Genomic DNA, 21,811 nt, shown 5'->3' on the forward strand with positions numbered 1-21,811 from the left:
TAACTTTGTTTGAAGACATAAATATATACGTTTAATTTGTCATTGCTTTTCGTAAGTTTTTTTAAGACAGAATGCCCTTCTATTTATATTTATGTATGCAAATATATAACTTTTATGTACCAATATATAGATAGACCCGACTGCCTTTCCAAAAAATATATATATAGACCCGACTACTATAATAAGCATTAGGGAATTTGCTAATAACAGCTGGGACCGTCAATATATAACTCATCATAACCTACATAGTTAATCTGATAGAAATGTCTGAAAACTAGTTTTGGCCCTGATATATCTTTAAATGAAGAATATAATCATACAGAAAAGCAAAGTCAGTCCAATCAATTAATCATATCCAACTTAATTTGTATCCTGAATCAATTACTTGTTCATTTTTTTGTTTGCACGCTCTCTTTAAAATATATTAATATCATCTAGCATGTCCAAAGCCTTGACCGCGAAAACTACAACGCGAAAACTACAAAATGGATGAAATACTCGTACTAATTACAACGAATCGAGACAAGAAAAAAACCTCATTTTCTTTTCACATAATAATCATAAAAATAATATTTCTTTTCATATAACATATTTACAATGAGTCTTTTTAAATTCAAACCATACGTCATTAAAGTATTCCCTTAGGCCTGTGCTTATAACGTCTTCACCTCCAAGGACGATCGATGATGTAGGCATAGAGCGTCCAAAGGCCTGCGTCCTCCATTTCAGTCCTCCCGAAGACTCTGACGGACGCTCGGATGTGGGACCGTTTGTGTTTCTTTTCTTATTCTTTTTCTTCTTAGTTAAATCTACATATATATTTGTGGTACATACATAACTATATATACACGTGTATATGTCTCTGAAATTATTTGGCCGAATTATCGAGTTTATATAATTAATTTTCAAATTTAACCCCTGAAATACTAACACATTTATAAATAATTATACTAGTTTTCTAAATGTTAAACTTAACCCCCAAAATTCATTTACACTGCATTCCTGAGTTATTTTTTTAAAAGAAAAAAAAAGTAAGAAAACTCATCTTCTTGCATTCTTGAGTTTTTTCCTTTATGAGAAAAGAAAGTGTAAGAAAGAAAAATTGATGGTTTTTGTATTAGAAAACTTTCTGGCCATTATTGGCCTGATTTGAATGGAAAAAAAATTTCCCTATCTTTTCTTCCTTTATCAAATCTAATCCTTTTTTTTCTTTAAATAAAAACTCCAGAATACAACCTTAGTATTTTAACTTTTGTGTAATTTAAGTTTTATTAACTAAAGTGGTTTATTTTATGTGTTTTTATTATGGGCTAATTACTTGAAAAGTCCTTCAACTTGTCACTGAAACCTTTTTTGGGGCTCGAACAAAAAAAAGTTCTATTCGGGGGAAGAAAAACGGCTAAAATCTCTTTTATGGGGTTCCGTACAAGTAGCCAGTTAAAAATAGGACTAATTACTTGGAAAGTCCTTCAACTTGTCACTGAAACCTTTTCTGGGGCTCCAACAAAAAAAAAATCTATTTGAGAGTATGAAAACGGCTAAAATTACTATTGTGGGGTCTCGTGTAAGTAGCCGGTCAAAAAGTATTTTGAACTTAATTTCTCTTTTATTTTATTTCATTTATGGATTACATAAAAATTCCAAGTCATATCTCTATACAAAACACCAAAATATAATATATATATATATATATATATATATATCTGGGTTCCATCTTCATAACCGCCGACACCACCTAAATCCAACTACCCTTTTGCCATTACAGATTTGGGATGCCATAATCACATATTCCTTATGGTAACGTCAGCTCATCATCAACATCACTAATATGTAATCACATCATCGAAAAATCAAAAACAATATACAAATTTTCCGGCCACCCCAACACCACCACCACAAAGATCCGGCCACAAAACTCATGAAACAAATTGAATAATCTTGATTGTATCTTTATCCTCATTTAACCATTCTCATGTTCAACTCTTATTAAACAACCCAAGTTAAAGATTTGAACCTTTTACTTAACACTACCGCAAATCTCCATAGCCGCCACCATAAAGTTTAGGTTGCCAGCAGCGGTGGTTTTGAAATGGAAGTGGCTAGATGTCATATGGTACAAGGGAATATAAAAAAGTGGCTAATTTGAAAAAAAAAATAAATTTGTTGGAGCCCCAATAAAGGTTTTAGTGACAAGTTGAGAGACTTTTCAAGTAATTAGCCCTTAAAAATAAAGATAAAACCGGCTAGCTATTGTACACGTCAGCAAAAAGTGGTCACGGTCCTACTATAGTAATTTTAGCTGTTTTCATACCCTCAAATAGAATTTTTTTTGTTGGAACCTCAGAAAAAGTTTCAGTAACAAGTTGAGTGACTTTTCAAATAATTAGCCCTTTTAATATTAATAAAGAGTTTATTTAGTTTTGCTTTTTAAAAATATAATAAAAAAAATAGATGATGTGGCACAAAAGTTCCAGAAAGCTTACCTTATAGGCATTGAAGGAAGTCATGAGGAAAATACTGCTGACGTGACAGTAAAGAAACTGAAGTCCTTTTCTTGGAGGCCTTCCTGATGAGCTTATCAACTCATTGGTTTCTCTACAATCTCTATATAGGTTAATAAAAGGGCTAATAAATGTGAAGATGATTTTGGTAACTCCACTGTTGAGAAAACATACACATGGACATTATTAAAATAGAATATGATGAAATCAAATTAAAAACGGAACATGAATGTCATGTTTAAATAGTACATCATCATATCTATCAGAAAAAATAATAATAAACTATGTACGTACATATTTGCCATTCAAAAATAATAAAATAAAATATAGGGACATATTTTTCTCACTATACACAGATGTAGTGAACCAAGCACTAAATATTTTATTTTCTCACCATGTTTTGGCAACGAGAAAAAGCGGTCAGTTTAGGTAGTGGCGGTGCCGAAAATATTTTCAAAGAGCTAGAGGTATATATCCAATCAATTTTATAGGTCGCGTTTTAATTTGTTTTTTCCAAAAAAAACTAAATTGACTTGAATTTATTTTAAGCCAAACATAAAAATTTAATTTAAAAGTCATAAAACTTGTAATTAAAATTCACAGTATAATTGTATAAACCTTTACTCACTTCTGCAATTCTGCAACATATATAACATTTTTTTTAAAATGTTTAAATTCATTATTGTCTGGCTTAATGGGGGTGTTTGTGAAAAATCTATAGTGAGGTCAGGAGCGGAACTACATACGAATTAGGGTAGCCGGGGCTATGGATCCGCTGAATTCATGTAGTTCAGGTTTTCTGAAAAATGTGTAATTTAAATTGGTGCTACAGGTAAACTAAATATGAGATAACGATAAATGTAACCATCTTTAGACTTTTAAAACATTTTGTCATTAATAAAACTTATAAAGATGTATTTATACATCTAAATGATAAAGAAAAACTACTAAAAGTGTCATAAATTTTTAAAATTCATTAAAAATAGCCAAACATTCATTAATAAAGTGCTAAAAATCGTAACAATTTAGTCGTTACTGTTATTAGCGTTACTTTATGCCGATACAAGGCTAGTGAAAAAACAAATTGTTTTACGGGTCACTTTAGATTCTGGGTCCGCTACTGAGTGAGGTGGAGGATGTTTGTAAGGAGAGTTTTGTTGTGGGTGATGACACAGAGGGTATTCATCCATAAGTGTTTGTATGGAAGGATTGTGAAGGATGAAGAGAAATAGTTTTTTGTGTGTGTATATATATAATTTTTTTTTTGAACAGTTGTGTATAGATATAATAATTGTATGTATATTAATTAGATATTTGTAGTATTGATGAATATGTTATTGTTGTGGGTAAAAAATGTTTGTGAGAATAATGTATAAAAAGCTAATGTGACATGCTGATTAATATATTCATAGAAAAAATAACACAAACTCATGCGGATGGTCTAACTAACAAACTTAAAGCTTATTAATTAAAAAAAACCTAAGGTACTTTTAAAAACTTAATAAGATGTCGGTAGCTGTCATTCGTATTATTGTATAACTTTAGACGAGAGAAAGAAATTTAACAAATAAAACTTCGGTAATTTTATTATGAAAAACTTTAATATGATCACATGTAAAAAAAGAAAAATGAAGATGAGAAATTATAGGGAGGAAAATAGGAAATAGACTGGTGACAATCTGGTAAGTGTCTAAAGCTTAAAGGGAGGGCCATGGCCATGGGCAGAGGCCTCTCTTTGGTATCGCTCCTGACAACTATATTAGTAGATCCTTGCATCACTCTACGCTTTTTTAAGAAAAGTGGATAAATACAATTATATAATATTGTAACTTTGATATAGATTTAACATATTTGTTTTTCATCCATCCATTAATCACGTTAAAGTATTCAAAACTTTGTTACTTAATACATGTATTTATAATCCCTCTAAACTTATTTAACATTCAAAACTATGTTACATCCTATTAATTTATGGGCAATAAACATCAAACTATATGTTGTATGCGAGTCGAGACAAGCTTGAGTTCGCTCTTAAGCTCGAGCTTAGCTTAAAGAGATTGAGTTCCATGTGTTTCGAGTCTTAGAAGTAAAACTCAACTTCAAGTCGTACGGATTCTTTTAAGATTGACTCGTCTCGAGCTGTACTTAATTATTCAATAAATTAGTTTACTTTTGAACTATATAATTTATATATGTATAACTGTTTTTGTATAAGTTCAATTATAAACGAGTCTCTTTATATTTGGATACGGATATAACTGTACATACATTTGGACTATAATTGTACTGTATATGTGGAATTGGGCATGTGGTCGTATTTGTTAATTTGAGTATTCGCACATGAAAGAAAACCGAAGCATGGAATGGATAGTAGCCTATTAAAGGGTATGCGTGGCCTGTGGGTTTAAACGTTTATCACGTTGCTTTTTGTAAGCTTTAATGTCTACTATCTTACCCTTTTAAAGTGTGGTCTCCTCTATATTCTCTTGTCACCAATTAGTTTTATCTCCAGAATTGTTGCACCACAACCAACCCAAAGTCATTTCTAGCATCCCATAATAAATTCCATCAAATAAAAGTAGATTACATATTACTTTTAGGGTTAATTACACAAATGGTACATGAACCATACACCATATTACTGATTACCTACCTATAGTTTAAAATTTACGCTAGTCATACCCCAACTTGTTATTTATGCACTCGGATCATACCTGAACCTGATGGCCGTCAGATTGGGCGTTAAGTTGGGGTATGACTATCGTAAATATTAAACTATATGTAGGTAATCAGTAATATTGTGTATAGTCCAGGCACCATTTATGTAATTAACCCTTATTATTATTATTATTGTTGTTGTTGTTGTTGTTGTTGTTTTTTAATTACACAAAGTATTATTTAAGAATAAATAATTTATAAAGTTCATTGATATTTTTTGTAAGCATTTTTATAAAAAATTTATTTATTAAAAACTATTAATATATTAGATTATAAATTCATGATGATTTTAATTATTTATATTCATGTTTATTTACTTTTCATATAAAAAAATAAGTAAATTGGAAGGAGTACCTTAATTTCACGTAAAGCATTGATAAATCTATTTGAAGTTTTGAATTGATACCACCACATGGAGTTGATTAAATCCGATTTGAGCTAACGCAAACCTTGCATGTTAGTTGTACAGATACTAATGCATTACAAGAAATTAAGATATTTTTTTCGGTTTACCCCTTTAAAAAAAATTGAAAATAAAAAAATAAAAATTTATAAAAATAAAAACTTTGTTCTAAAAATGATCTTTTATAAAAATAAAATATTATTTTATTAAAAAAATTAATTTTATAAATAATAAAACTTATTTATAAGACTCGAATTTATTGTTAAAAATAAATAAATAAGAAAATACACAGTTAGATTCATCATGGATTTATAATTTGATATATGAATAGTTTTTAATAAAATAATTTTTTTATAAAAATAAAGAATTCTTTTATAAAATAAAAGTCTCTATTTACAAAATATATCAACAAACTTTTTAAAATAATTTATTCCTAAATAATACTTTATGTAATAATAAAAAATAAAAATAAATAAAAATAAAAACAACAACAACAACAATATAAATAATAATAATAAGGGTTAATTACATAAATGATACATCGACTATACACCATATTACTGATTATCTACCCATAATTTATAATTTACGGTAGTTATACCCAACTTAACGGCCAAACTGATGCCCGTCAGGTTCAGGTATGATTTGAGTGCATAAATGACAAGTTGGGGGTATGACTAGCATAAATTTTAAACTATAGTTAGGTAATCAGTAATATGGTGTATAGTCCACGTACTATTTATGTAATTAACCCTTACTTTTATATAACAAACCTCAACCGTTGACAATGGGGTTTCTCATTAGTAAAATATTTTACCTTTTGATATTTTATCAAGATTTGAATTTCACTTCTTAAATTTATAATTAAAAGAAAAAAAAAATCAAGTTAACCATAAAATCTTTATCCAAAACAAACCTCGCCCTTTTTAGAAGAATTCGTAGCTTATGGTTCCATGACTCCAAATCAAGCTTAGCAATTAATTAGTTATTCCAAATCAAGATGGAGTTCGAGCTTGATGATATCCGAGCTTGCGTTTAGCTTATACAAACGTTAATGCTCAACTAGTTTCGAGTTTTTCTGCCATTTTCTATCAAAACTGTGCAACGTAATCGACTCGTGACGTGCTTGATGGTAACAAAAACATAATGTGGAAGTTAGTTGATTTTCTATTGTATACCTCATGTGGAAGCTTTTAATTTAGAGAAAATAGCCTAGATACCCCAAAACCATCTTCAATATATGAAAATACCCAACTTTTTTCAAATTCACCAAAAATACCCATAAAATCGCAAGACCACAAGGAGGAGTTGCGGATCGCAAGAAATCCTTGCGATGCGCAAGCAAGTCTTGCGATCCGCAAGCAAGGCTTGCGATTTTGACCTTTTTTTGACTTATGAATAAGATTTTTTGTGAGATTCTCTTGTACTTGTTAAGATAGCAATCGGATTTTTATGTACTTTTTTTTACTTATGAATTTACGAACAACCTTTCACCATAAACAACACCATAATTTTTTGTTTCTTTCAGTTTGCAAAGTAAAAGATATGTTTTTCTAAGCTAATAAGTATTTAGTATTTAATGCCGTTGCAAAAAGTGGCAAACCACGAGGACCAATTTTGTATTTACAATGTTGATAAACAACTACTAAAAAGATACAAGGGTTTTTGAAACAACACTACCAATTACCAAAAACCCAGCCAAGTAATGACCTGTACAAAGTTGAAACTTTCTTTTATCTCTAGTCAACTAAAAAACCTGCTTGCTCAAAAATATTTATCATCGAGTTTCTGTAAGTTTCAAGCACAGAGCAACAAAATATTGACCAGTTTACACTTCTGACTCGAGTCCAGTAATAACGTGGTCCATTTTCTTGATAAAACCTGTTGAAATTACTATTTAATGAATTTTAATCTTAGCTTTGTTACTAGATTTATGTCTTTCAAGATTACCATGATCAAAGAAACACAAACAGGTAGCAAATTTCACTTGTTAAATAACAATTTTTCATAATGAAAACATAAAAACCGTCTCAGTTCTTAGTGACACACAAGTACCTAAGAAGACTTAGAGTTCAGCCTCAAACTTCCATCCTAACTCTATGTTTCAAACAAAACAAAATTAAATACTAAATACTTATTAGCTAAGAAAAACATACATTTTACTTTGCAAATTGAAAAAAAAACAATAAACTATGGTGTTGTTTTTGGTGTAAGGTTGTTGGTAAATTCATAATTAAAAAAAATACATAAAAATCTGATTGCTATCTTAACAAGTACAAGACTTGCTTGCGGATCGCAAGGACTTCTTGCAGATCGCAAGACTTGCTTGCGGATCGCAAGACTTGCTTGCGAATCGCAAAGATTCCTTGCGATCCGCAACTCCTCCTTGCGGTCTTGCGATTTTATGGGTATTTTTGGTGAATTCGAAAAAAGTTGGGTATTTTCATATATTAAAAATGGTTTTTGGGTATCTAGGCTATTTTACTTGGTGCTTCTAATAGTTGAATAGATTTGAAAGTTTCACGGTTGTCTCAAGTTTCGCGACCTTATTACCATCCTTCAAAAGTTCATAATGTAAAAAAGCCCGCAAATAAGATGAGGATAAACCCCTCATTTTATCATCGTTAATCAAATTGTGCATCAATGTCACATATCAATTAACTTTGTTAGAATACTTTTAGTATGTTGCTCAAGAAACAGTTCAATTTACCCTCACAACGAGAGAATAATAGTTTAAACTTTCGAAGAAAAGAATACTAAAAGTAAGCTACAAAGAACAAACTATCCATCACTTCATTTGCTATTCTCAACCCTAGTTCACCAAGAGTACACCCCTCAAGTATTAAAATTTTCTACACGGATAAAGTTTTACCTGAAAAACGAGAAGAGTAACTACCAAGGTAAAGTAGATAACTATTGTTACAAGGCCTTACGCTAACAGTTTAACTAAATGGCACATACATATGTGATTACATTATCAATCATCAAAACTACATGTATCCTTAATCTAACACCTATAAAACTGTCGCATGATCCAAAGAAGGAGGTTCCGTCCAGGAACGGAGATCTGTTGTATCAAAAATCCTGACAAAAGCAGAGCAGCAGAGGGGAAAGGTCCGTGATACAAATATTTTACAGGAATAGAGTTGAGTTGCGCTTGCTCCGCATGTCATCTCAAGTTGTACCTGCTCAGTCATCTTCTAATTCGTCTGGGACATGTAATTTTTCAATGGCCGCCTGCGGTATAGAACAATGTACAAAGTAAGATACGTAACATTCTATTTTGAAGTTCATTAGAGGTGGCAAGCTAGCTGGGTTGCAAACAGGTCAAAACAGGGGGGGTCAACATGTGTTATAAGCGGTGCAGGTCAGAAAAGATTGAATCATGTTGACCTTATCAGCTTATCCAACGTTTTCAGACACTAACAAGTACGGACAAAATAAACACTCAATACCAAATTTTTCTTCCAGATTTACATTATTTTGTGACTTTTATTCATCCCTTTCTTATTTTAACTAAAAAGTTGATACACCCAGACCAGAAAGGATAGGTCAGGTTGACCTGCATCGCTATTTCCAACACATACTGACCCATTACTCCATTAGGGGTAAAAACGCAGTCCAAATTGAGCCGATATGTTTAAAATTGCCACCTCTAAAGTTTCATGTTTACAAAAATATGAAAACACGTGAAAAACTGAACTCTCCATTTTTAAATTTATATTTTTTCAAAGGTTTGTCGTTATAGGTTACATACATTCCATTACCATCATTAGGTAAAAAAAAAAAAAGATATACACTGATATAGTGATATGGGTCCAAAAGCTCTCTTGTTTTTAATACATGACTTAAGATATTTAAAGAAGTCAAGCATAATACATGAACTGCACATCAGGTCAAAAGTTACAAGTTTCATCAAACAAAGGGAGTGGATATAAAAACAGGGAAACAAAAAGTAGTATATTAAATAAAACCTGAAATTTCAACTTGGTATAGCCTAGCTTTTTGACATTGCATGGATCAATACTGAAAGTAACAAAATATACCTAAGTATCTAAAATTAGGGATGGTTTCGGTTTGGTACCGGTACCGAACTGTACCGAAACCGAAAGTACCAAAAATAAACTCCCGATACCGTACTGAATCCACTAAACCGGTACCGGTTTCGGTAACGAGATTTTCGGATCTATACCTATTTGGTACCAAATTCTTAGGCTGAAACATTCATTCGGGCATGCCAAGTTAATATATCTCTTTGTTAATTTGTTAGTCGACTTTGATACAGCTGTAACCAAGATACACATGATTCCATAAGCTTTTGATAATAAAAGTTGATTTATATCTCACAAAAATTGAAACAAAGGCTCCTATCGTTTATTTATGATTGCCGTTGTTAGCGGCTACTGTTACTCCCAATCAGTGTGATGAATTATGAAGACTAAAGAGTTAAAAACTACAAATTATAGAAAGAAAAATTTATGAACATGATTAGAAAAAGAAAAGAAAAAAACAATTGCAATCTGTGTTTATATTTTGTATAGACATATATGGTTATTATATGTATGTAGAGATAAACATGTGAGATCTCAAAATTTAAACTTGCTGATCGATGATGATGATGATAAAGAGATATATTGTATTTTATATCCATAAATTTATATAATGAAAATAAGTAAGATTTCCACTACAACATACTACTAGAACTAATTTATTATATGCTTTAGAAAAATCGGTATCTATGTTCGGTTTACCGGTACCGAACCAGAACCGAACCGAATAATACCGAAACCGAATTCATCCCAAATCAAGAACCGATACCGATACCAAAATCGGTACCAGTACCGGTTCAGTTTTGGTATTTCGGGATTTTTGCCCATGCCTAGCTAGAATATCATGATTTGAGCAGAAACTCTTGAGAAAATGAGTCAGATAATTAAAAACTGTGAGTACATGGCAAGATGGCAATTCAGGCAGGATTCACAAAACTTTTTTGCCCTTTTATATTATACTCTAGTTAATCATTTATTTTGGTAGTTATAACTACAAAAAAGATAATAATAATCAAATGTCTGTCAATGATTAAACACCCAAACCATGCCAAACCTGGCTAAAATAGGGCTAGACCACAACCATGACACTGGTTCATCCATAATGACTGCCTGGTTTAATAACAATAATAATGATAATATAAACTTTTAAGTTTAATGGTTTAAAAGACTGTATACATTAATAATAGACTCGTACACTTCAAACCCGTTTCACCAAAAAATTTGTCAACATCATAGTTGTTAAAAGTGTGCGCCTCATGCGCCTAGACGCAAGGCGAGGGCAAGGCCCACCTCTAGTGCCTGAAAACCTAGGCCCAAGGCCCATAATGTGAAAGGCACAATAATGAGGAAGGAAACCAGTTTTAAGGATATAAAGTCCTACAAAAGAAAGGAACCCAGTTTTAAAGGATATAGAAACAGGTTTTAAGAATATAGAAACCTGTTTTGATTATGAGGTTGTGAAAACCTCGTTGAGATAAAACACAAATTGTCCATTCATGAGTAAAGAGGTCCCATATGCCACCTTTACCAAAAACCATGCAAATTTAACCACGTCAATTACAGTTGAAAAGTTTAGAATTAGGAACCCAAATCGACTTATTTTTAATTGCCTATCGACATGTCACTTAAGAAAGTCACAAGTAGTGAAAGCGGTGATAGATCTAGTGGAGCCACCCACTTTGATTAATTAACCAAGATTTTAACCTGATACGAGATCACTGATGTTTGCCCTACTTACAAATTTACCCACCATTGCCACATCAGAGTTTGTGACAACAATACATTATCGTAAGGCTACATAAGATGGTTTCGCAAGTTGGTTGATTTATGCTTGATTTTTGGACAATCAATAACTAACAGAGAAGCGAGTCCAATACTGATTTTAGGCAATTATATCTTTAAAAAATGACTAAGGGAAAAAAGATTTTGACCTTGATAGTAGCCACATCCGTGGCAGAAGGCTTCAAATCCAGAGCTAGACCAAAATGAAGCATTGCCTGGTCATACATAGAACGACGTTTGTATATCTTTCCCATCAATGCATACACACTGCTTTCATGAGGGGCATACTCTTTCAGCTCTGCCAGAACTTGTAAAGCACTGTCAAAGTTCTCCATACTCACAAGAATGTTAGCCTTTTGATACATAGGGAGGGGGTTCATTTTATCTGCTGTTATAGATTTCTCCATCATTGCTAAAGCTTCTTCATTTCTCTGACAATTAAGTTTCACAAAATTGAAGATAAATTGCAATGCTAGTAACGCGAGAAGAAAAAAAATTGAAGTTTATAGTTCCCAGAAACTACAGCATTATATTTGACCACTTGTCACATAATTTAAATAAAATATCTAGAACTTCCTACACCTAAAGTATTTTGATGGCAAAATGACTAAAGTATTTTGGGGGCAAAACAGTTAAACTCTTAGAGTTAAAGAAATAAGGCCAGCAATTTAGTGCAATTTAGGACATCACTTTCAAACACTCGAGTAGTTGAGTATAAGTTAAATCATAACTAATTTTAGTACTTTTACCCTTTTGACCTATTATCAACAATCTATAAACCAAATTTATTAAAAAAAATTGACACCAACATCAATGATGATAACTAGAAAAATGTGGGAGTGATTTTCATGTGTAAAAAGATATAATCAAACCTTCAATGCATGCAAGGAAGTCCCAAGGTAACACATTATAACAGAAGAACGAGGGTTAATTTGTAGAGCCCTTCGAAAGTGATGCTCTGAGAACTGGTATTTCTCCTGGCGAAGATATATCATCGCGAGGCCATACCAGGCATTATAATGTCTTGTATCAATCTTAAGAGCATTCTGGTAACTCTTGATTCCATTCTCAAAATCCTCCAATGCCACATATCTGTGGTTAAAAATATATTCATATGCATATCATCAGAGATAAAAGATCATTCCAAATAATTAGGTATTATAATGTTCTCATTATGTGATGATTAAAGTACAAAATTCATACTCATGACCACAAAGGGTGTGCGCATAGGCGAATCTAGAATTCAGTTGCACTGCTCTTTGAAAGTTCTTGAGAGCAGTTTCATGGTCTTTCTGCATGCTATAGCAATTTCCCATAGCACACCTACCATATTTGGAATATTAAAAGTTGAAGTGAATCTAAAAACACATACTTGCAGAGCAACCTCCAAAACTAATTGTTTTGAACGCCTTACCACGACTGAGGGGATAAACGATCCGTTGATATGAGCTCCTGTGCCAAATAACTCAACCTCATATCCTCCTTCAAGTGCTACAAAGTCAAAAACCAAAGATTATGGAAAACTATTTGTGTATAGCCAACCCCTTTGCAATAACTACTTATATAAATGATGTAAACTTAACTTAATGATTCTTCTATGAGTGAAATATATGGAATCAATTCAAAAATAAATACTAAAAAAATCCGGCTGTTAGTACCAATGTAGTGACAATCATTTATATCATATTGTAAATATTTGGTAAGTACAAGCACTTACATATAGAACAGTAGAATAAATATCCATTCCTTCTAAGCTATAAGGAGAAGCCAAGCGCGCATTGCTAAAGGCATGCTCAGCTTCTAAGTAATCAACCAATTCAAAATGAGCTTTTCCAACCTGCAATTAATAATGCCAGAAGGTCGGAAATCCATTAATATCAACTATAAATATATTTAAAAAGAAAGCATAGAAACAGATACCAGATCATCAATAATCAATAGGTTGAGCAAACATATATAATTCATGCATATACATGTAAAAATTAATTCACCTGGGAGAGCACCCAGCCAGTATTATAATGCTTATGAGGGAGTTGTAGAAATACATCAAGTGCATCCTGTTTAAAGATTAGTAATCAGAGTAGTATATCACCAGCTTAAATAGTAAACTTTTTAACTATAGAGTTGTGACACGATTGCAAAATCCAAAACACACCACACCGATCAAAACAAGAAACCAAAAATTCGAATATAGTGGATCAAGTACTGGAAAGTAGCGGTTCGGTACCAAACAGCACCTTAAGCCAGAATATAACTTTGGGTTGGTACTTCAAGTGTAAATACCTTTTTGGGACTGCAATTAAAGCCTAAATCCTTATCTGAACTAGGTTGGGTCAATAAAATACAAGAGAAAAAATCTATATAGTTCATGTTGATCTTCAATGCAGTGCGGGATAAGGTTCAATTTTCCGGATTTTGCACACTCCTCGCTACTTTACCAGTCACTTTACAATACCTGACAGCGGTAAACACAGGAAAGTCTGTAACCGTCCCCAAGAATTTTCAGCAGGGATAATACTTCTGAAGCACCACTAGCAACTTTCGATACACTCATTGAAGCCCGGCCCATTGACATGCTTGTATCATCACGTTCACATGATCTTGTATCAGGCGATGGTGATGAACCAGAAGTGGTTGTAGTATTTGATCGAGAATCATCAAGCTCGGACCGACTTTGAGCTTCATGAAGACTTTCAGTAGACCAGGATGGTCCCTTTCTAACTGTAACTGAACGAAATGCTGCAGAGGCTAACTTAGAAGGATATCTAGACGAGTGATTTGTACCATTCACGGTTACATTAGTGCCACTTGAATTTGCTACAGCACCCGCTTCTCCTGCAAGTCTTGTGCTTCTTCTAGGACCAGAATCAGAGAACAATCTTCCTGATATCTGGAGAAGAACATGAAACATTTAAAAGTGATAGCATACAGAATATGACCATTAGATCAACAGGTGGCAAAATGATTAGATTTGAATTAAACAGGTGAATATGTCAGGTCGGGTTGACCTAAGAGGCCAAGACACTTTTTGTCTTACAATATGGAGCGTGTAAAAATATAATTGCAGAAATTATATCATCTCAGCAACTTTACATTTTTTGAATAACACGAAATAGAAAGTTTCAAGCATTAAAGAAACACTCTGCTCGACTGTTAACCCGTTTGACCCTTTCATCAAATTTAATATTTCTTATTTACTCATTTGACCCGATAGCGATAATATATAACCCGAATCAGTAGCCTATAAGAAAAAGGGTCAAATTTGCCACCTTTAAATTCATATCATGCAGATACAAGATACAGCACACAGCTGATTAACAATGTAACAAATTAGTAACCTTTCTTAGCTTCCCCTCATCCACAAACTTTCTCCGAGGAGCTTGAATGGTAGATTTTACAGTTGATCTTGGGGATGCGTCAGCACCAGCAGAACTCGAGCTTGTGGGAACATTTTGGAGCATGTTTCTACATATAGGTGGAGGGGCCACACCTGACAGCTACAATTTCAGAGAATATAAAATGATGATACTTTGAACAGAGGAAAGAATCTATAATAAAAAAAATATCTAAGAAAAATACAAGGTCAATGCAGTAGCTATGTATACCTGGGTGGTCATTGGAGAAGGGGTATTATAAAATGATATGTTAGCATGAACACCATTAATGTTGGGTTGGCTGGCAGAAAAAACTGCACCATTATGATTTACGGAATTATCCTTGACGTTATTGCTATGCAACATTCTTAGTTGTCTTGGACTAACACTTTCAGCTGTTTGTCTACCAGCAACCAGATTATGATCGCCATTAGACGCCTGCAACTCAGGACCCACATCGTTACTCAAGTATTGCTTCTGGATACATTCGGAGGCCAATTCCCCAAACACTGATGTTGCTTCGCCAGCAGCCCCTGAAATATCAGATAATGACCAATAACTTCTGTGCGTATGATTAACAATCAAACTACACATACACACAAGGAGTAAACAAAGAAATAAAGCTCACTGTCGCAAAAGCACATTAAAGCCTTATAGTGTAGAAAAGATTAACAAACCTAATTTACACAACTCCTCATATGCAGCCCACAACAGAGGATCCATCGACAGGGCCTGGTTAAACTGATGAACTGCACTTTTTATTCTATCTGTGTATCTGAACGACATAATGAGCAGATGAATTTGGGATTTTAATATGTGACAAAACAAATGCAATATACATAAAATAGGACAAAAGAAACGAAAAATGATAAGCAGGTCATTTTAAAGATAGAATCAAAATATATAGAAAAATATCCCTCCTTCCTTTATTGTAAAAAGATTAAGGTCATGTACCTGTAGATGAGCCCAAGAAGATAATGACCAGCTGCACCATTTGGGACCTGGAAATGAAAGGTGAATGTAATGAGGTAGCTTATCTTCAATCAATTGTAGTCAATTATATGCACTTTAACAAGAAACTGAAAAGGATAAAATAAAAAATAAAAAATAGCGGATTACCTCAGCACTAGGCTCATTAGAAGGCGATAATGCCATTTCGGCTTCCTTCAGGAGATCCATTTGAAAGCATGATATTGCAAACAAGTATCTGGACTGAGGCAATTGTGTTCCTTCATAGTCATATGATTAAAAAAAAAGATAATTTGAGTTCCCCTTCATTGGATAACTGTTTATAACCTACTAGTAAAGTAACTACATAAAAGAAAGGTATCATTACTTAGAGCCCATAAAGACATAGCTAGTGAAGTGCAATTTGAACATATGAACTCAGGGCACAGCCAAGAAAATTATACTTCGGTTATTTTAATGATAATAGTTTTTGTTTCATTATCCTAATTAGATGCGAGATTTTACTTTCCACGTTTTTATAGTAGAAAAGGAAGAAAATAACAATTCAGGTCAAGACAGATTCATAGATAAAGTGTATGATATTTTTAATTTGATAACAGATGTTAATAATAACTAGACGTGCAGCCTAGCAATTAAAATCTTTTGAGTAAGATTAAAACTAAAAACTCTTGGGAAGTGTCATCAAAAACAAGCCAATAGCTCTATCGTCATATAAATCTCAAACCCAACTAAATCTACTTTCCAATTTCAATCAGACCTCAATGCCGTTCAGATTTTGATATCTGACTAATGAGCATGGGTTCATTTCAGATGATTTTGATTTATTTAGATGAAAATTTGTAAACTGAATGAAACAGCAGCAGCCAACTTTTGGTTTATTTCCAATCAAAATAAAAAAAGCACTGGAATATCTCAATAATACTAATACAAAAAAGCTTTGCTACTTCCAACTGGCAATTCAATCTGGCCTCTTTACCCGTCGTATTTTACATATACAGGTGTTAATCCACTTGATCTCTAAAATAGATGGTAAACTTCTTCATTATGAGAATAAAATAGTGTCATGGAACCAACAGGCCTTAAAAATGACAACGGTCAGCACGAAAGCACCAGACTTAATCAGTTTGATGGAGACACATAGTTATCAATTTTAAAGTTCACAGACCCAAGTTAATATCTTATAAAACCGTCAGATGCTTCATCCACAGGTCTGAGAATTGACATAAAACTACTTTGAACATGAAAAATAACCGAGATTACACGCACCTTTCAAGATATGGTAAGCCGAATAAGCTTGATTGCTTTGCAAGTAACATGCTGCTAACAATTGCAGATTTGTCTGCATTTGTCACGAATAACAAGAAAGAATTTAAGTCAGATAAGATACTCAAAAGAACTCTAGTTGACTATTTACATAAGGAAACCCGATTACTCCAAATTACGTTGCTTTACCAATATCTGAGATGACAAGAGAAATTAGGTAACTTATTTCACTGGCACAAACTCGTGTCTACTAACGAGATAATTTCAGATACAGTTCGACGGGTGTGTCTTTTTTTTTGTTTCAAAGTGAACTTTCAATGAAGTCTTTAAACATACCAGCTAGCAATAGCACCAACTTGCAAGGAAACGATAAATTCCTAAACATATTTGAACAAAAAGAAAGATTGAGTATACCTCGGAAGGAAACTCGGAACAGAGGCGCTCGCACATGAAAATTGCATTTCGGTATAAAAGATGCCGCAGACTATTCTGTACACAGTCAGTTAACAAACTCTCCATAGATGCCAAAACTTACACACTGAATATGATAACATAATAATAAGGATCTCGTCACAATAAATAAATATAATCGGTTCAAAATTCAAAACCCTAGAAAATATATATATTTATACTACACACCTATCTATCTATATATATATATACACAATATGTATATCTAAGGGAGAGCTAGTAAATAAACTGAAGGAACCTACAGATACAATACATATATGTATGTAAATAAAATATAATGATGATAAATGAGAGAAAGGAAACCTGGAATTGGTGGGGAAGGGATTTGAAGCTAAAGGAACCGGGGATTTCGGAAGTGATGTTTCAGGGAAAACAAATTACAAAGAATGTATATATTTACATTAATTGATTGATTGATTTTGCTTTTGAGTAATTAATTAAAGAATGAAAGAAAGAGACTGAAATTTGGTATCAAGTGTGTGTCTGTGTGTGTGTGTTCAAACGAGAGAGAGAGAGAGAGATTCAAATTTTTGTGAGTGATGCTGCAGTGGGTGGGTATTTTGGGGGATTTTGAATCTAATTAAACAAACCACTTCATTTAACCTAAAAATCAAACAAATGTCTTGGAAAATATTAAACGTAGATATATCCATTCTTACATAAAAAGAACAACTATTTAATTTATCTTTAACTAAACGTCTTTTCCTTTATTTCCTTTATATAATAAAGTAAAGTAAAATTATGATAACATTATTATCTTCACAAAAAAAAACATCATTAGATAAATTCCTATTATTTTTTTTATGTTAAAATTACATTTTGAATTTTAATCCTTCATTAGGAAGTTTTTAATATAAAATAACATTTTTTATTCATCCAACTATATATCAACTTTTTAAAAATAACATCTCATTATTTCCGTCTTCATTCTCAATTAATTAGACCATTACCATTTTTTACAAATTTCTTTTCATTTCAAAAAACATGTGGTATGTCTTTTTATTATACCTGTTTAGTTTCGTTATCCTGATTTTATTTTATTATCATTAGTATGAGTTGAATAATAATTGTTTAACATATTTATAGTTAAAGAAATAAGATGTAGATTTACTATTGATTTGATCTAACACTTTTATCTTTTTGTGCTATGTAGGTACATTGTGGCCAGATTGTTTGTCACCTTTCTTTTTTACAAATAAATTAAAACTTTAGTGAAACATTAAATCAAATTAAAACTTATAGCAAGCCATTACCGTTTAGGTGAGATGGTTAGAGAAATTATCTAGGTTCGAATCTTGACAATAATATGTCATAGAGTTTATTGAATAGAGTTAAAAATTTTAAAATAGAGTAGGTTCCTGTTTAAAAAAAATGTTATATTCGATAAACAATATTATAACTCTATGGACCTATGATGACTCCACCATTGCAGTAGAGTTGTAGAGATGACAAAATTATGGGCTAATGAGCTTTGATTGAATTAACGCAGAACTGCAGAACTAGAGAAGTACTATTGGGTTATTATAGCTTATTGGGCTAATGAGCACTGAGAAAATTGGGCAATCTATTTGAGCATTTGTGGGCTTAGAACAATGTGCCAACTGTAAACAGTTAAACACAATATCAACAACAACAAAACTCTATCCTTGGAGTAGGGGGAAGATGAGACATAGACAATGTTGTCTCTAATCAATGATAGAGATATTGTTTCCATAAAGATTTCCAGCTAAAAAAACAGGGTGATTTGTATAAATATTATAATTGTCTAGTGTCTACACTTCCACACTTGAATAGAAAATAATGAGTATAAGTTCTACGAGGAATAGAAAATGGAAATGGATTTTAAAAGTACAAAGTGGGTCTAATCACGGTTTTGATTGTCAATTTTCTCAAAGTTGGCCAAGCATATCGATATCATCTAAACTTTTTTTTTAGTAGTAATATCTAACAAGTAACAATTTTCTGTCCATGGTTATCATTCATCTAATTTCGTATGTATTTAATAAGTGGCAAGATTTGTAAACACAAAATCTAGCTTCTTAAAACAAAAAACAGGGTTGGGCATATATAAAGCATTCATATATCGAATCTAGGACTCAAGCGAGTTTTGAAAAATAAGGTTTTAACTTTTAAACAGTGTAACTAGCAACGATTCCCTGAAGAAGAAAAAAATAGATCGAACCTAAGACCCCTTAAACACAATCAATGGCACATAATCGTAAGGTCGCGTTTGGTTCACAGAATTTGATGAAATCTGATGGAATTGGAATTGAATTCCATTCTTTAGTGTGTTTGGTTGGTTAAAGATGGAGGAATCACATTCTGTTGGAATGTTAACATTCCCTCATTTGATGGAATCTCCATTCCTTAGGGATGACGGAAGGAATCTCATTCCGTCCCTCACTTAAATATTCAAAAAATCAAAAACATTTCGTCAAATTCCATTCCTTCAGATTCCAATTCATTTTAAAGATTTCATTCTTTCCAAAAACATTTCGCGAACCAAACGCGCCCTAAGAGAATGTTTTATGAGGTGTTTGGTTGGTGGATATGAAATACTCCGTAAAAGAATGTATATTTGATTACTAACTAGTTGGATATGTTTGATTAATAGATTTGGTTTTGAAAATTCGGAATCAAACACAAAATATATATATATATATATATATATATATGGGTGAGATATTTTGAGACAACCTCTTATTTTAGGACCAACTAGGACCATTGATTTTTGTACACCGCCCGTCGCCGGAAAGTCTTAGTGTTTTTACAAAAAAAGTCTTGTATATCGTAGTAGATGATGGTGGTAGTGTGTAAGTTACGAAAATCAATGGTTCTTTTTTGGACTTTTTTTAGTTGGTCTCAAATTATCTTTCCCATATATATATATATAGTCATAATACAATTATAATCTAATCAAACATAATACCAAATAATTAATTATAATTAAAAATTTTATAAGTTTTATGGTTTACAAAGAAACAAATAAGTTATACATAATCATTACAATAATTATAAAAACTCACAAAACCAATTTAATCATACCAATTGAACAGGCAAAGAAACGTCCAAAAACAAGAAAATTGGAAAGTTTGAAACAAAGTAATAATAAACAAGTGGTAAAACACTGGGCCAAAAAAAATCAAGCACCCTTTAAAAATATGGATTATGATCTTCTAAAGTTATGACAACGGTAAAGTTGAGAAGATCCTAATTTTTGAGTTAAAATCAAAGGTCAAGATTCAAACTTGATTTTTGAATCTTAACCTTTGATTTCAATCTAAAGGTTAAGATCCTCTCAAACTTACCTATAAAATTATCATAACTTTAACGGATCTTAATCCCAAAAATATATGGTTCTAACCGGTCGGCTCAAATAATCGTTCCCCAAAACATTGGTTTGAATTCAATTCCAAAAAAGACTAGAACCACACCCATTTTTAAAAGAGGTTCAACCATATAAACATAACCAAATATAACCAATTTGAATCTGGTTAATAAGTTTGATTTTTTCATATTTGTTTGACCATTTTTTTTTAATTAGTTTGCCTAGCTGCTAGCTATCCTTTGTTATTACTCGGTTAGTTTGTACAGTACCATACATAGACTGGCAACTGTTGCATGTACCCTCATCCAAATCTGCATGGCTTGTCCTTTATGTCTCCTATTTGGCTACCACCACCATATCATGCAATTCTCAACCTCACCTCACCCACCAATATATATTTGACCAAACAACTATAATTACTGATCAATGATTATCAAACAATTATACTTTGACATATTTCTGATCTAATAATTAACATTACAAGAAAAGGCATGCCAGTTTGTTGACAGATGGTGTATCCCAACCAATATTTTGGTATTCCAACCAAAATAGCGTGCCCCATGCTTGTAATGGCAAATCTGGTATAGTAAAAACGGACTTCCTGTCATTAATAGTCTGGTCGGGTTACCAAAAATATGGTCGGGATACTAGACGCCGTTTGTTAATAGGAGTACAAGAAACTCAAATACTTAATTGTCTTAAACATCATTTTTGTACTATATATATTTTTGTTAATACAGTAGATCGAACAGATCGACGAGATACATATCATGTTGTGTCAGAACTATATCATCTAATTAATTAGATTGGCAAAATGCCATTCATAATTCTAATTGACATAGCTAGCTAGTATGTTATTGACAAATAAACTTATTTAAGCTAGATAATCAATCTCTTTCGAAACGATTGATGGAGAACGTACACGTACGATACGTGGAAGATAGATATAATAA

At 32.2% G+C, this 21,811-nt stretch overlaps 1 protein-coding gene across 1 annotated transcript; it reads right to left on the bottom strand.

Annotated features, from left to right (window-relative positions):
- Positions 1 to 8,390: 8,390 nt before the first annotated feature.
- Positions 8,391 to 18,061, bottom strand: LOC122593157 (cell division cycle protein 27 homolog B). Its single transcript, XM_043765522.1, has 16 exons — positions 17,834 to 18,061; positions 17,474 to 17,597; positions 17,063 to 17,135; positions 15,947 to 16,056; positions 15,782 to 15,828; positions 15,505 to 15,602; positions 15,059 to 15,360; positions 14,792 to 14,950; positions 13,909 to 14,343; positions 13,445 to 13,510; positions 13,171 to 13,290; positions 12,868 to 12,944; positions 12,657 to 12,776; positions 12,326 to 12,545; positions 11,603 to 11,884; positions 8,391 to 8,859 (listed from the first exon to the last, which is right to left on the bottom strand). The coding sequence occupies exons 2-16, from the start codon at positions 17,576 to 17,578 to the stop codon at positions 8,812 to 8,814; spliced, it is 2,262 nt and encodes a 753-aa protein (XP_043621457.1). The 5' UTR covers positions 17,579 to 17,597; positions 17,834 to 18,061; the 3' UTR covers positions 8,391 to 8,811.
- Positions 18,062 to 21,811: the final 3,750 nt, after the last annotated feature.

The sequence above is a fragment of the Erigeron canadensis genome, chromosome 3, assembly GCF_010389155.1.
Source record: "Erigeron canadensis isolate Cc75 chromosome 3, C_canadensis_v1, whole genome shotgun sequence".
Classification (NCBI taxonomy): Eukaryota; Viridiplantae; Streptophyta; class Magnoliopsida; order Asterales; family Asteraceae; genus Erigeron; species Erigeron canadensis.

Excerpts from the sequence above, each read along its gene's own strand:
- LOC122593157 (XM_043765522.1), bottom strand. The coding sequence starts at position 17,578 with ATGGAGAGTTTGTTAACTGACTGTGTACAGAATAGTCTGCGGCATCTT. Across the intron at positions 15,603-15,781 it reads CTTCTTGGGCTCATCTACAG|ATACACAGATAGAATAAAAA; the intron begins GTACATGACCTT and ends TATGTCGTTCAG. Across the intron at positions 12,777-12,867 it reads CGTTTATCCCCTCAGTCGTG|GTGTGCTATGGGAAATTGCT; the intron begins GTAAGGCGTTCA and ends CAAATATGGTAG.